Here is a 16,832-nt window from a genome sequence, read left to right as displayed (position 1 = left end):
AAAAATTACTCCTATACCTGGAGACTAAATAATACGCTATTGAATGATGCAATGATAACAGAAGACATCAGGGAAGAAATAAAAAAAATCTTATAGTAAATGAACAACAACACAACATATCAAAATCTCTGGGACATTCTGAAAGCAGTACTAAGAGGAAAGTTCTTTGCATTGAGCTCATACATTAAAAAAAATAAAAATTCAACAACTAAATGACCTAATATTACATCTCAAAGTCCTAGAAAAAGAAGAACAGATCAACATAAAAAATAGTAGAAGACAGGAAAAATTAAAATCAGAGCTGAAATCAATGAAATTGAAACAAGAGAAACAATTCAAAAAATTGACAAAACAAAAAGTTTGTTCTTTGAAAAAGTAAACAAAATTGATAAACCCTTAGCCACACTAATAAAAGAAAGGAGAGAGAAAACTCAAATTACTAGAATTTATGATGAGAAAGGAAAAGATAACAACAGACATGATTAAAATACATAACATAATTAGAAGCTACTTTGAAAATCTGTACTCCAACAAAATAGAAAATATAGACGTTGACAAATTTTTAGAGACATATGAACTTCCCAAACTGAATCAGGAAGAGGTACACAGTTTAAACAGATCAATTTCAAGCACTGAAATGGGAGAAGCCATCAAAAGTCTACCAACCAAGAAAAGCCCAGGACCAGATGGATTCTCGGTCGAATTCTACAAGACCTTTAAAGAAGAACCATTACCCCTCAAGGCAATAGAAAAGGAGGGAACCCATCCAAACTCATTCTATGAGTCTAGTAGCACTCTGATACCAAAATCAGACAAACATACATCAAGGAAAGAAAACTTTACACTAATATTCCTGATGAACATAGATGAAAAAATCCTTAACAAAATACTGGCAAATCACATACAAAAATATATTAAAAAGATAATGCACCACGATCAAGAGGGGTTTATCCCAGGGATGCAAGGTTGGTTCAATATCCAGAAATCAATAAATGTAATTCATCACATCAACAGACTTAAAGTTAAGAATCAAATAATTATTTCAATAGATCTTGAGAAAGTGTTTGATAAAATGCAGCACTCCTTCATGCTTAAAACACTAGAAAAAATAGTAATAATAGGAACATAGCTCAACATTGTAAAGGCTATCTATGCTAAGCCCATGGCCAACATCATTCTTAATGGAGAAAAACTGAAAGCATTCCCTCTAAAAACTGGAATAAGGCAGGGATGCCCTCTTTCACCACTTCTATTCAACATCATCCTTGAAACACTAGCCAGATCAATTAGACACACCAAAGAAATTAAAGGAATTCAAATAGGAAAAGAAGAACTCAAGCTTTCACTATTTGCCAATGACATGATTCTATATTTAGAGCATCCAAAAAACTTCACTAGAAAACTTCTAGAACTAATAAATGAATTTAGCAAAGTAGCAGGATATAAAATCAATACGCATAAATCTAATGCATTTCTATTCATAAGTGATGAATCCTCTGAAAGAGAAATCAGGAATACCACTCCATTCACAATAGCCTTAAAAAAATAAAATACTTGGGAATTAAATCTAACAAAAGAGGTGAAAGACCTCTACAATGAGAACTACAGTACACTAAAGAAAGAAATTGAAGAATACCTAAGGAGATGAAAAGCTCTCCTGTGTTCTTGAATAGGCAGAATTAATATTGTCAAAATGGCCATTCTACCAAAGGCGCTATACAGATTCAATGTAATTTCAATTAAAATCCCAATGACATTCCTCATAGAAAGAGAGAAAGCAATCATGAACTTCATCTGGGAGAATAAGAGACCTTGAGTAGCCAAAACAATTCTGAGCAGGAAAAGTGAAGCAGGAGGCATTACAATATCAGACCTTAAACTATACTACAGAGTAATAGTGACAAAAATGGCATGGTATTGGCACCAAAACAGACAGGTAGACCAATATTACAGAATAGAAGACACAGAGACAAACCCACATAAATACAGTCACCTCATACTAGACAAAGGTGCCAAAAAGATACAATGGAGAAAAGATAGCCTGTTCATGGTACTGGGAAAACTGGAAATCCATACGCAGTAAAATGCAATTAAACCTCTATTTCTCACCCTGCACAAAACTCAACTCAAAATGGATCAAGGACTTAGGAACTAGACCAGAGACCCTGCACCTAACAGAAGAATTTTTTTTGACCACCTGTGAAGACCTTTCAAGACCAAGACACTCAGTCAGGGGTGTAGGTGAGTGTAGAGGGGACAGAACGAAGAACATCTAGGCTGAGGTGGGTGGCACAGCAGTCTGGGGATTTTTCAGGAGATCCTGACAGATATGTAGGATCTTGAAATGTATCTAGATCTTTCTAGGTAATTCTGAGCACTGCTACAACAAGACTCAGGGAAGTCATTCCCAGGCACATCTGGCAAATGACTGTGGAGGACACATCAGGGAGGAAATGAATCTACTTCAATTCCAACCCTGCTTGTATAGAGCAACAGGATCATCATGAGGTAGAACCACAAAAATATACAGGCATGCCCTGGAGTTATTGCAGGTTGGGCTCCGGATGACTACAATAAAGCAAATAGGTCAATAAGGCGAGTCAGAAGATCTTTCCGTCTCCCAGAACAACATAAAAGTTCTGTTGACACTATACTCCCTCAAGTGTGCAACAGTAGTTTGTCATAAAAGTGTACATAGCCCAATTAAGCCCTTCATTGCTAAAAGATGTTCAGGGTGATCTCAGCCTTCAGTGAGGGATACTCTGTCTGCTGCTGGAGGGTCTTGCCTGACTGGTTGTGGATGGTTTTTGGATTAGGTTGGTGGCTGCTGAAGGTTGAGGCAATTTCTTAAAATAAGACAAGGATGGATTTTGCAGCATAGATCGACTCTTTTTCATGAAAGGTTTCCTTGATGATGTTTGGGGACATTTTACCCAAGAACTTCTTTCAAGATTGAAGTCAGTCTTCCCAAGCCCTGCTGGCTGCTTTATCAACTACGTTTATGTCAGACATTCTAAATCCTTTGTCATTTCAACAATGTTCTTGGCATATTCTCTAGGAACAGAGTCTATCTGAAAAAACCACTTTCATGGCTCATCCATAAGCAGCAACCGCCTTTCCTATCACCAGATCACAGCAACACGGTCCCATATTCAGGGTCCACATCTAGGTCCAGTGGTCTTGCTACTTCCACCACATTTGCAGTTCCCTACTCCACGGAAGTCTTGAATTCCTCGAAGTCATTCATGGGGGTAGGAATCAACTTCCTCTGAACTATTAATGCTGATACTTGGATCTCTTCCTATGAATGTTCCTACTGGCATCTAGAATGGTGAATCCTTTCCTGAAGTTTTTCTTACTTTGTGTTTCAATCAGTTTTTGTGTCACTGTGATCAAAAATACCTGACAAGAACAACTTAGAGGAGAAAACAGTTTATTTGGGGCTTATGGTTTCAGAGATCTTGGTCCAGAGGAGGTGGACTCCATTGCTGTGACCCAAGGTGAGGCAGCACATCATCCGAGGAGGACCCAGAGAAGGAGAGCTGCTCAGCTCATGGCAGGAAAAGACGAAAAAGGGGCACAGGAAGAATAATCTTCCAGGGCATACCACCAGTGACCCACCTCCTCCAGCCACGCCCCACCTGCCTACAGCTACCACCCAGTTCATTCAAACTGGGATAGACTGATCACAGCTCTCACAAGCTATCATTTCACCTCTGAATAGCCTTTAGTGGATACCGCATATTCAAACTGTAACACTTTGCCCGGAGGAATCACTACTGATATCAGTATGCATTTCTTGAACAATACAATTTGAAAGTCAATGGGCTGCAGACTGGATGTAAGATTTGCAGGTATGAAAACAATATTAATCACATTGCACATCTCCATCAGAGCTCTTGAGTGTATGGTCAATGCTGTATTATTTTGAAAGAAATCTTTTTTTTTCCTTCTGAGCTGTAGGTATCAGCAGCAGACTTGAAATACTCCATAAATCATGTTGTAAATGGATAGGCTGTCATCTAGACCTTGTGGCTCCATTTATTGAGAACAGGTAGAATACATTTAGTATAATTCTCAAGGGCCCTGGGATTTTCAAAATGTTAAATGAGCATTGGATTTAACTTAAAGTCCCCAGGGGCATTAGCCTCTAACAAGTCAGCCTGTCCTTTGAAGCTCTGAAGTCAGGCACTGACTTCTCCTCTCCAGCTATGTAAGTCCTAGATGGCATCTTTTCCAGTATAAAGCTGTTTCATCTGCTTTGAAATCTTTCGTGTAGCCCCTTTCACAGCTGTCTTAAGTCTCCTGGATAACTTGCTGCGGCTCCCACATCAGTGCTTAGCTTTGTCATATTATGGAGAGGGCTTCTTTTCTTAAACCTGGTGACCAATCTCTCCTAGCTCTGAATATTCCTTCTACAGCTTCCTCACCTCCATCCTACTTCATAGGACTGAAGGGAATAACTGGGGTTTTGCTCTGGATTAGGAGTTGGCTGGTTTGATCTTCTACCCAGAACGCCCAAACTCTCTCCATATCAGCAATAAGGCTGTGTTTGGTGGTTTACCTTCTCATCACTCATGTGTTCACTGGAATAGCACTTTCAATTTCCTTCAAGAACTTTCCCCTTGTTTTCACAACTTGGCTCACTGCTGGGCGCAAGAGGCTTAGCTTTCAGATTATGTCAACTTGCAAACTGTCTTCCTCACTACTCAAGCCTATTTAGCTTTTGATTGAAAATTGGGACACCTGTGTCTCTTGCTTTTACTTGAACACTAGGGGTCACTGTAGGGTATCATAGTATCTCAAGGATCAGGGAGGCCAGGGATGAGGGAGAGAGACAGGGCAAGAGCCATTGGTGGAGCAGTCAACACACTTCACATTCATCAATTAAGTCCACAAACTACTCAAACGGTAACATCCAAGATCACTGATCACAGTTCAGCATAACAGACAAAATAATAATAAAGTGTGAAATATTGCAAGAGTTACCAAACATGATAGAGACGCAAAGCGAACACATGCTGTTGGAACAATGGCTCCGATCGTCTTGCTCAAAACAAGGTCGCTGCAAACCTTCCATCTGTGAAAAACACAACACCTGCAAAGTGCACCAAAGCATAGGGAAACGAGGTGTGCCTGTACAGACGAAGGCTCCATCTTCAAAGTGCCAATATGGTCCTTCATATTTGATTACAGGTGAGAATGTCACCTGTAATGTTACTATCAGAAATTACCATGGTTACCATCCATAAGAAAAATCATTTTTACTCACCTTGTTTTTTGGGGGGCAGATACCAGGGATTGAACTCAGGGCACTTAACCACTGAGCCACATCCCCAGCCCTATTTTGTATTTTATTTAGTGACAAGGCTCACTGAGTTGCTGAGTGCCTCACTTTTGCTGAGGCTGGTTTTGAACTTGCGATCCTCCTGCCTCAGCCTCCCGAGTGGCTGGGTTCAGAAGTGCACCACTCGCCTTGCTTTTAATTTTATTTATTTATTTTTAGTTTTTTTAGTTGTAGATGGACACAATGCCTTTGTTTTATTTATTCTTTTTTTAATGTGGTGCTGAGAATTGAACCCAGTGTCTCACACACATGCTAGGCAAGCGCTCTACTGCTGAGTCACAACCCTAGCCCCTAGCCTTGCTTTTAAATAATCATTGTCAGTGGGTTGGTTGAACATTTTTCTTGTGCATTGACAATTTGTATTTCTTCTTTTGGGAATTGCCTAGTTAAGCCCATTTGCTATCTTCTCTTATTAATTTTAAGTAATTCTCCCTGTTAAGCATCTAGTTCACATACCTGTTGGAGACATTTTTGTTGGGCCCTTTGCTTGCTGGCTTTGTGTTTGGTGGTGGTGTGCTGGTTTTCAATTTGCTCGGGAAGTGCCCTGTTTTCTTTCTGCCTCTGCCTGGGGCCTTGGGCCTTTCTCCATTCCAACAAAGCGTACACTTTCCTCTCTGTTTTCTTTTATTGTTTCTTCTTTTGAATTTTATTTTGTGGTGCTGAGGATTGAACCCAGGGCCTCATGCATACTAGGGAAGTGCTCTATCACTGAGCCACACCCAGTGTTATCATTTAACTTTTATATTTAACTAGTCTGCCAGCCCTTCCTCTGGTATATGATGAGAATAAGGGATCTAAGCACAATCTTCTCCTTAGTTTGATGAGTCAACTGCCCGATTCAAATATGCCACCTGTTTCCTAAATTCTTATCCACTCTTGAGTCTGTCTGTACTTTTAATTTTAATTTAATGATCTACTGACTACTCTGGTATTAGTTTCAGGCTGTTTCCATCACTTTATATTGTAAACCATGATAATATATTTTAAAATCACAGGTAGGAAATGTTTCATTGTTGTTCTTTTTTCCAGAACATTATTATTGCCTTGTATGCATTATTCCTTCAAATGAACTTTGAAATCTTCTTGCCAGCCCATGTTTGATTGGGGGGGTGGGGAGCGGGGAAGATAGGATAAGGGGAGAGAGCGTACGCATGCAAATGTGCATTTTTAAAAACATCAAATTTTGGTATGAAGATTTTTTTCTTCGTGTTCCATATCAGTTTAAGTAGAAACGATTGATTCTTTGTATGCTAAGTGTATTATGACTCTAGGGGAACAAAGCACCTGGTTTTTCTACATACGCATAACCTTTAAGATGGAAGAACTTGTGACATCTTGCAGAACCAGTGTTTCACCTAGTTGCCAAGACCTCCTACTGTCAGACCTGTGGTCAGACACTGGTCTCCCTGCATTTTAGCCCCAGCGATGGAAGAATCAGTAACTGTCCCCACCAAGGCTGCTGGGTGCACATTCTAGAGGGCACTGTTCACAGCCTTGTCTGTGTCATGTGGGTCAAATCTGGCACACACCTGTTTTGGGATGACCTGAGAACTTAGAATGATTTTTATGTTTTTGAAGAGTTGAAGAAAATCAAAAGAATATTTGGCAATATGGGAAAATTACATGGAATTCACATTTTAGTTTTCATAAGTAAAATTTTGTTAGAACACATGGCCATTTGTTTATGGATTATCTATGGCTTCTTACTTACTTTAGGGAGCTGATGGTCACCAAAGTCTAAAATATTTGTCACCTGGCCCTTTGCTGACCCCTGGTGTGTGCGAATGATGCCCCATGAATTGTGCAGTGTGTCGCTGGCACAGCCGTATTCCAGAACCCTGTCCCGGTGAGTTCATCATCTAGTGGAGGATCTAAACACACAAAAATAATTATTTAAGTGTGGCTAGAAAAGGGACTGCAGAGGGGCGCTTGGAAGTGTGTAATCAGGGGACAGAGATCAGTTGATGGCAAGGGGTGTGAGGGGTGGTCAGGGACATGACATCCAAGGAAACACAAGAATGAGGAAGGGATTGCCCTGTAAAGGACGCTAGGGTGGGAAGAGTCTCCTGGGGGGTGTTGGTGTGTGGCCTAATGACGCACTTGGGAGGAGCTTACCTCGTTTCTTCCCTGAGGGAACGGGGCCTGACTTGCCCAAGGTCAGTCTAAGGTAGACAGGGCAGGGATAGAGCAGGTCAGGAGCAGGTCTCTTACACTGCCCCTCCTCTGCATGTTGCACTCTGCCATTTACTGATGGTGGCTTTAAGTGCCTGCTCCTCTCCACACCCCAGTTCTCACAGACTGGAGGAACTGCTGGGGCATGTTTCTCCAGGGAGTCTCATCATCCTCCCAACCCAGGGCTCCGGGCAGACCCTGTCAACCAATCAGCGTGGCATTGAGACACAGGTCCCACCCCCATAGCTAGGGGGGTGCCTGTCATTCTGGGGCAATGCCTGTGGCTCCCAGCACTGGACACCAGGCATGGCTTCTACTAAAGTGAAATAGCCCAAATCTGTAAATAAGCTCATGGTCTTAGCTACACAAAGCCCACTGCAGATGTGGCATTCAAAGATCTCTCCCCTGTATGAGAAGCACACAATTAACCCCCTTCCTAGCTCTGCCAATCTGGAGAGGACTCTCTCTTCCCTAGGACCACTGTTAATGAGCTCCAGTAAATTAAATAACCAATTATCATCAGGTTTCTAATGTGGTTGTCCATTTCCACCTGGAAGCAAGCTCAGGGGAGAGGTATGTGCAAAAATACTTCCCATTAAGTGAGCTGGTGACCTGTCCTCCTGGCATGAGGTACCTGGACGTCTGTGCTGTGGTCTTGCAGCAGGGAGCCCAGGGTGGTTGCTGCCCTGGATCCTGCCCTAGATCCTGCCCCTATAGCACTTATAGTAGGAGGGCAGGCTGGCTCACATACAGGGAAAGATCTAGAAAGAGAGAACATGCTGAGTCCTGCCCTGTGATGATCACACTCCTTAGGAGAATGGGGGTCGTGGAGAGGATTCTGGCCTAGGAGTTAACAGGGTGGGTGGGTGGGGTGGGGTGGGGAGCAAGGACTTTTATACAAAACAATTTAAGTTTAAAATCTTATCCCCTGGCCATAGCATAGTGTGCCCTTGAGTACCTCCCTTCACCTCTCTGAGCCCTGTTCCAGCCTTTTGGGGTGTCTCTGAGGATCAGCAAGCACACAGGCAGGCTGAGTGTGGACAAGGAGCAGGGCACAAAGCAGGTCTTGCAGAGCACCACCCTAGCAAGGCAAGCGCTGCCCACAATACTCAGCCCTGCACTGTGCTGGGTGGGGCCTTGATGAGGGAATGAAGAAAATTCCAGCTGTTCTTCATGCTCATGAGAAGCACAGAGGTTAAGACAGGGAAGACTGGGCTGTCCCTGACTGGCCATATATCAAGGGGATCATGAGGCAAGCATCTTCTAGCTTCTACTCCATTCCTGGTCCCCAGGGAAGGAAAAATCTCTAGCCCATTCCTGTTTGAGAATCACTTCAGGGGCATTTGGGCATTTGTATCAGACTTGCACACATTGATCTTCTTTCTTAACACACTCCTCCATGTCCCTAGGTTCTACATCTGTAGATTCAACCACATGTGGATTGAAAATATTGGAAAAAAATTACATCTATACTGAACCTCTATAGACATTTTTCTTATCACTATTCCCTAAACAATTCAGTATAACAACTATTTATACAGAATTTATGGGTATTAGGTATTATGTCATTTGGAGATGATTTAAAGTTTACAGTGGAATGTGTACAGGTTATATTCAAATATTGTGCTTCTTTCTGTAAGGGGGCTGAGAGTCTTCGGATTTTCATGTCTGTGGGGATCCTGGAACTGTGGTAGTCAGAATGGAAACTTGAGCAGCTTAAAAGCAAACAGGCTGTGGTTTTGCATGCCGACACACAGCAGCTCTGCTTACTGACATTTAACCATAGAGACTGGTAGTGGCTAACATGTACCTGTAATAGATAACCGCAGTAGCAAAAGCAGGAAACAAAGCAACAGGGACAGAACAATCCCTCTTTGGGCTTAGGGCAATGAAAGTCCTTAAGCTATATGAGCTAAGAGTCCCTAGGTTGTTGACAAGCTTGTACCCATATAAGGAATGTAGAATGCACCCTTCAGTAGAATTTACCAACTCCCTTGCCTTGATAGACCCCAAACTTGTTTATTTATACAAGTAAAAGCCTGATTGTGCTTGGGACTCAGACTTTGGGAATTATCCCTCTGGGCTGTGGGGCCACTAAAAAAGTGTTGCTTCTAGATCTCAGTGTCCTGACTCTCATTTCCTGCTACAGAACATTTCTCCTTTCTCACCTCTGCACACGGTGAGAGACGACTCTAGAAAGCAATACATAGATGACCTTGGTTAATTTTCAGTGTTGAACCAGCCTTGCATTCCTGAGATGAACCCACCTGGTCAGGCTGTTATTTCCCTTTTTATGCATAGCTGGATTCACGTGATAAGAGTTTGCTTCTACACTCAGGAGAGAGATTGGGCTGTAGTTTTCTTTTCTCACAATGTCTTTGTCTGGTTTTTATATGAGGGTAATGCTGACTTTATAAAATGAATTGGGAATGCTCTTTCCACATTATATTTGAATTTTATTTCTTGCAGGTGTGTTATTATGAGCACTTGGGATATGCTGCACTCCATGCTAAATGTTTTATACAAACTCTCTCATTTGTGTCTTTGATACCTGTAAGAGACAGGTAGTGTTCCTGGCTCAGTCATTTCTGATGACCTCTGGGATCCATATTTTGGAGGTCATGAGAACTGATCTGGCCACTACTATTGTGACTGGAGTCAATGAGATCACTAAGGTGAACAACAGCTCACCTAGGATGCCTTACAGAGAAGGTTAAAACAGACCTGGCGGGCATCAGCAGAGGAGGGGGAGTGGCCTCTTTGTGCAGAGCTTCTCCACAGACAAGAACCCTGTCTCTGCCCCTAAAATCCAAGCCAGCCCGGGGGCTGTTGCTGTTAGAGAGGAGTTCTGTATGTTTAGTAGGAGAACAGCACGCGCCCTCCAGCTGAATGGAGAGACTCTCTGGGAGATGGGGTTTTGTAATGAGCTTCTCAGTTGTGGAATACACAATGATCCCTGTTCTAGGTGGCACACGCACTGTCCTAGAGGTTTTGAGGAGAGTCACATTCCATAGTGTCACTGACCGGGAGCTGGAGATCTTAGAGGGCATTGCATCAAAAAACCTCTTTTTCTGGAGAAGGGTTGCCTTTCTAGATTCTGTGATGGGAGCTCACTTCTTTTTGGTACTTTCTCCTGCAGTACTACGAGCCTTCTGCTATCCGGCACTGTATAAGACACCAGGGAAGTGCACTCATTGCCTCTGGCTGGTAGGACAGGAGGAAGCCCAGGTCTCCCTCCCTCCAGTCTTCTAACCTCCTCATCAGCCTCTCAGACTCCATTCTTCCCCTTTAATAGCCTTCCACAAGGCAGGGAGGCTGAATACCCCGCAACAGACACGAACGACCACGACATTCTCTGCCTGAAATATCGAATGGCTCCTTCCTGCCTCTAGGACCAAGTCCCATTCCTGTCTCTAAGCCTTTACATGCTGTTTCTCTCTGCTTGGGAAGTTCCTCCCTCTACCAGGTCCTTCACCATCAATCTCAGACACCATTTTCTTCAGGGAACCTCCTTTGGAGCTCTTATTCCATGTCATAATAAACATCTGCTCAGCTATCTGTCCCTTGATGGTGGAGTCCGTGTGGCTCATCTCCTCTCCACACCTGTGGACCCAGCACACAGCTAGGTGCTGTGGGTCACTTGTCTTGTTTGCTGAATGAATTGAGTGTTCCTGCCCTTGGTGGGGCCACTGGTCAACAGCCCTTTCCTTCCATCCTGAATCACTGCTGGACCTCTATCCTGTGAACTGGTTTATCATGACCACAGGAAGGGGACAACAGGCCCCAGTAAATGGCACTGCCCTGTAAAAGGATTAGAGAGTTCTATCTAGTTCTGTTTCTTTTTGAGTTCACTGTTGAAAATATCAGCTTCCTGAGAAAGCAAACATCCCCTTTCTTCCCTCTTGTTCATTCTCAAAGGTAACCAAGAGGATCCATTCAGTTCTTCATGATAAAGATGTAAAAACCTGTTGGGATTTTTTTCAAACAATTTTTGAATGAGTTTTGTGAGCCGGCCTGAACATGCTTAACCCCAAATTCCAGGTTAAAAGGATTCTATTAAAGATTAAGTAATGCAATAAAGCAAAATTGTGGAAAGATAAAGAGAAGCAAAAGGATACCCTTAGCCCTTAGTGATGATGATGTTAAACAGTTGTCAAGTTTGCAGACATGGCTCCACATGCCAGAGGACAGACTGTGTGGAGCTCCGCCGGTGCTTCCTGAGGTACTTCTCCATCTCAGGGCCCTACTGGCCTCCTGTGCTTACCTCAAGCCTGGGTTTCAGTGTGTCTGGGCCCAGCAGCATCAGCTGTACCTGCAAACTTGTTGGAAATGCACTTTCCTGGGATCCACCCAGACCTAGAGAAGGGTTCACGCTTGAGAATCTATGAATCCAGCTAAGCTGTCCAGGATTTATCAAGAGAGAACACATTCAGCAAAATTCCAGGTCAAAGACTCGATGGCTGGGCATGGTGGCATATGCCTATAATCCCAGTGACTCTGAGGCAGGAGGATCACAAGTTCAAGGTCAGCCTCAACAACTTTGGGAGACCCTGTCTCAAGTAAAAAATAATAAAAAAAAAAGGACTGGGGATGTAACTTAGTGGTAAAGCACCCCTGGGTTCCATCCCCAGTACCAACAAAACAAAAATACAAAACGAAACCCAGTGGAATTTCCTAGAGGTAATATGTCACCTGATTTCAGAACAATATAATCATTTTCTTTAGTAAATGCACAAAAGCATTTATTTCATGTTTAAAACCTGTTCAACATGCATATGAAAAAGTAACTTTGTAAGGCCCAGTGATTCAGTTTCTAGAAGTCTCATGAGGCCAAAAGCTGTTCCCCCTCCTGCCTGTTTCTCTTTCTCCCTCTCTCTCGCTCTCTCTTTCTGTCCCCTATTCTGACACCTCATTCATGTCCCTGCTCCACTCCCATGACTTTGAGCCTCTTCAGTCCACTCTCTCACCTGGCCTCAGACCCAATTCTGACCTGTGCCCTGCTACCTCTCCCCCTGACTTTAGGGTGTCCTACAGGCTCCCCAAACTCCCTTGCAGGGAGATGGGGCAGAGGAGGGCCCGGGGCAGGTGACCTACATTCCACAGAGGGCCTGCATGAGGGGCCAGTTGGGAATAGTGAATTGACCTGATGATGAGTATTTAAAAAGAAATGCAGTGGAATGAATGTCTAGGGACACCCACTGATTGACCTTAATTCCTAGATGACAATCATTTGTAATGACACTGGTTACAAGTTCTTCACTTCTGTTACTTCTATCTACTTTACCCAATTTTATCACCCAACAAAAAACTAATTTAAACCATTTCCTAAGACAATCTTTTAAAAAAGGGATTGACAGAAGAGCAGCCATCAGCTTCTAAAGCACAGCAAACCCCACACGGATGTCCAGAGCCACCACCTGGGAAATGGGCAGCTTTTAGAGTTGGATGGATGGTGTGACATGAAGCAGGTCTTTGAGGAGGCTAAGAATCCTGACCCTGAACCCGCCTCCAGGTCACTAGGACAGTGTCAAGGTAGAATGCAATATATTTTATTTAATTATTTTCCTAGCTTGATTTAGGCTATGGTTTGCATGTAGTCTGTCCCTGCCAAAAGTCATGCTGAAGCTGGTCCCTGATGTGATGGCATTGAAAGGTGGTAGGGCTTTTGAGAGGGGGCGCCCAGTGGAAGGTGGGTGGTGACCTCACGGGTGAAGGGATTAATGCTGGTTTCATAGAGTGGGGTGGTCTCCCAGGAGTGGACTAGCTCCCACCAGAGCGGGTTGTTATAAAAGTGGGAGCCTGGCCTCTCCCTGCTCTCTGGCTTCCTCTCACACGTGACACTGCTTTTTTGCACATATACCTTCAGGTGGGATCATTGCCATGAAGTCCTCACCAGGAACTAATGTTGGTGCTGTGTTGTAAGCCTCTAAAACCATGAGTGAAAACAAACTTCTTTTTAAAAAATTAAGCCCTCTGCCTCAGGTATTGTGTTATAGCAACACAAAATGGAGTAAGATAATAACTCTTGAACACTGAAACCAAGGCTTCTTAACTAAGGTGGATTTTAGGTGGAGTAATTCTTAGTTGTGGGGTCCCATCCTGTGCATTATAGACTGTTTAGTAGCACTCCTTGGCCATTATTCATTAGATGCCAGTAGGAAATTTCCCCAATTTGTGACAATTAAAAATACCTCTTCTGAGTTTCTCCTGGGGGACAAAACTGCCCCAGTTGAGAGACACTAATTTAGACATATATTATGCAATATCAACCTCCATTTGAACTTCTGTCCTGGGCCCCCAAATTGTTAGGGCTATTGTCTTCCTGCCACAGACCTTGGGCTACTTCCTTCCTCTCTGAACCTCAGTTTCCTCATCTACCTTTGGTGAGGGCTTGTGTCAAGTTTGGCTTAGTATTGGGACCAATGCTTGTTGGTTTCCTTTTTCTCTTCTTGGCCCACCTTGGGATGCTCACCTGTTCAGGAAGATGCTGCTGACATCATCATGTGTGATGGGGGGCTTCTTGGAGCTTGCAGCCATGCGCAGTGGACGCAGGAAATTGTTGACAAGGATGTGTAGCTGCTGCACGTACTCGGCTTCGGCCTCCAGCATGCTGAACACCACCTGGTTCCTCTTGCGCATGCTGTCGGCATGGGGCGATCGGATGTAGTCCTGGATGATGGTTTTCCACTTCCGCCGGCACAGCCAGCCCCGCAGGAAGCTCTGCACCTGGGTGTTGAGACCAGTGGGGAGAGGCTCCTGTTAGACAGTCTCGATCACTCTTGTCCTTCCAGGTCCTGAGCACTTCAAGGGTAATGACCGAGGTTTTGCTGGGGATATGAGACAAGAGCTAAGACATGGGCCAGGCCTGCCTCTGCTTCCTGCATGGTGCTGAGCATGGTGAACAGTCCCTAGGAGCCAATTTTCCCATCTGTAAAATGGAATTGAAGAGATGATGGCTGGACTAATGTGGACCACAGACTGGACCAGAGTCTCTGGAGAGTTGGTTACAAATGCAGATTCTTGGGCCCTGCCTCAGACTTTTGCATTTCAACAAGATTCCTGGGTTGCTTTAGAGATACTTGCTGAAGGAGGAAAAAACGTGGCCCCAAGTCTCCATATGAGAACAGAGGGCTGCCAGGCTGTGCCTGGACCTTATGCTGTGTAATGGATCACCTGAAAGGCCAGAGGTTTCAGTGAAATCTTTTGGAAACAGGATGATTATCAAATTGAACAGAACATGGCAAATTAGTTAATCTCATACTTGGGCCTCAGCAGAGGCCTCTAAGCCCTGCTGGCTGCCTGGAGCCTCTTCTAACTCAGTGAGCACAGACACTGGACTCAGTGGCTTTGAAGTCAGGCTGTGTGGAGTGGCCTATGTTGGCAGGAACTTAACTTGATTCATTTACACACACCCACACCAACACAAACGGTTGTTTTAAGATGCACAGGCGTCCACTCCAGGGGCCACCCAGCGCCCTGCCATTCCTGTGGCTGCACAGTGTGAAGCTCACAATCCACAGAGGGAGGGACAGAGGGCAGCTGAGCAAGGGCACTGGGCATTCTCTACTGAAAGGACACCGGCCACGAACTACAGGGCCAGTTGTGCAGCTGCAGAACTGCCGGCTGGCCCTGTGTGTTGTGGGGACCGGCCTGATTCAGCCAGCAGCTACCTCTGAAGGTGGGGAGGACTGTGGGGAAAAGTGGGTGACTGGGAGCCTGGAGGTCCCTGGAGGGGCAGACAGCCCTGGGAGGTGGCTCTCAGCTGGTGCATAACAAATGCCCCAACCAGAGAGGCTGCTCTAAGGGAAGGGGTGGGCTGAGACATTCCAGGGACCACAGCAGAGAAGGCCAGCTAGCTGCCTGGGGGGGATGTTCCCAGACCTGGGCAGCAAGTCCCAGTGCCCATGTGCCTGGCAGGTTCTGCAGACGCATGTGCCTGGCTGGGCTGGAACGTGATGAGCAGTTTCTCCTGCCCGTTGCCTTGTGTGAGAGGTAGTCTGGAATAGTTAGACGTCCTGTATTTTCAGGAGGCAGTGTGTCCTAGTCCTAGTGACCAAGAGTGTGGGCTCTGGGGTTTGAAATGGGTGTGGCCAGGGTTTGAATGTTGTTCTGAAAATACTTTGCTGTGTCAACTTGGCAAGTTACTTTGCCTCTCTGTGTCTCAGACTTTCTGAGTGTGAAATGGAGATAATAATAAAATCTCGGGGGATTTTAATGAAGATCCACTTAATCTGCATCAAGCTCCTAAAATAGTGTGTAGCACATAGAAAGTGGCTAATGAATGTTAGTTATTTTTATTTTTGAGAAAACAGAAATTCGGATTTTTTTGGGGGGGGGAGTGGTTACCGGGGATTGAACTCAGGGGCACTCGACCACTGAGCCACATCCCCAGCCCTCTTTTGTATTTTATTTAGAGACAGGGTCTCACTGAGTTGCTTAGTGCCTCGCTTTTGCTGAGATTGGCTTTGAACTCATGACCCTCCTGCCTCAGTCTCCCGAGCTGCTGGGATTACAGGCATGTGCCACCACACATAGCAGTCATAGACCTTTTTGAGGGGTTGGCCAGAAATTCAGATTTTGGGGTGAGGTATTTAGCTTTTAAAGCACTAGCAACAAATACATATATACTTGTTTTTATATGTTACGTACATATTTTTTATTTTATTTATTTATTTAACAAAAACCACAGTGGGCTGAACACCACTAACATGCTGGGAGGATGAACTTGGCTTGTGGGACACCAAATTGTGGTTTCTGATCTAGAAGGCATTGGGTCCTTTTGCACTCTCAAAACCGGGATTCTCTAGTTCTTTCATTCTCCTGGGGTGAGTCAGGCTCCCCTGCCTTGAGCCTGCAGAGCTCAAACACAAGCCATGCTCCTTGCCTGTGCCAGGATGTCACCACCCCGGCCATTGGGAGACCCTAAAGGTCTCCTGAGATCTACTCCTGTGAACACTAACAAGGTCAAAGCAATGGAGCCCACTGCAGGTCCTATAAAAGCCAGGCTCCCTGCTGAGCTTTGTAGGGCAGTTGAGAGAGGTGGTGTGTGGGTGACAGAGGGGGCATGCCAGGGAATGATGATGGAGAAGTGGCCTGGGAGTCTTGGCGAGGCTGCCTTGCAGTGGGAGGAAAGCTCTTAGCTGACTCTCAAGGCCGTGGTTCTGGTCCGGGCTCCACCTACTCCTTCCTCTAGTAGAAACTCGGTTTTCTCATCTGTAAAATGGAGTGGAACCACCCTATCCCCCAGGGGTAAATGGAAGAAATGGCTTGACAAGCTGTCATTTGTGGGTCAGGAGATGTTGGTTCTGTCTTT

At 44.5% G+C, this 16,832-nt stretch overlaps 1 protein-coding gene across 3 annotated transcripts in view; it reads right to left on the bottom strand.

Annotated features, from left to right (window-relative positions):
* The window catches only part of Rasgrf1 (Ras protein specific guanine nucleotide releasing factor 1), a 111,892-nt gene that overhangs the window by 60,489 nt on the left and 34,571 nt on the right, over positions 1 to 16,832 (bottom strand). For all 3 annotated transcript variants that reach the window (XM_047542043.1, XM_047542041.1, XM_047542042.1), the window contains exon 5: positions 13,992 to 14,245. In XM_047542043.1, the coding sequence (XP_047397999.1) occupies positions 13,992 to 14,245 (254 nt within the window). The remainder of the gene's footprint in view (positions 1 to 13,991; positions 14,246 to 16,832) is intronic.

The sequence above is a fragment of the Sciurus carolinensis genome, chromosome 2 (genome assembly GCF_902686445.1).
Source record: "Sciurus carolinensis chromosome 2, mSciCar1.2, whole genome shotgun sequence".
In the NCBI taxonomy this organism is placed as follows: Eukaryota; Metazoa; Chordata; class Mammalia; order Rodentia; family Sciuridae; genus Sciurus; species Sciurus carolinensis.
This window is presented reverse-complemented; position numbering and strand designations above follow the sequence as displayed.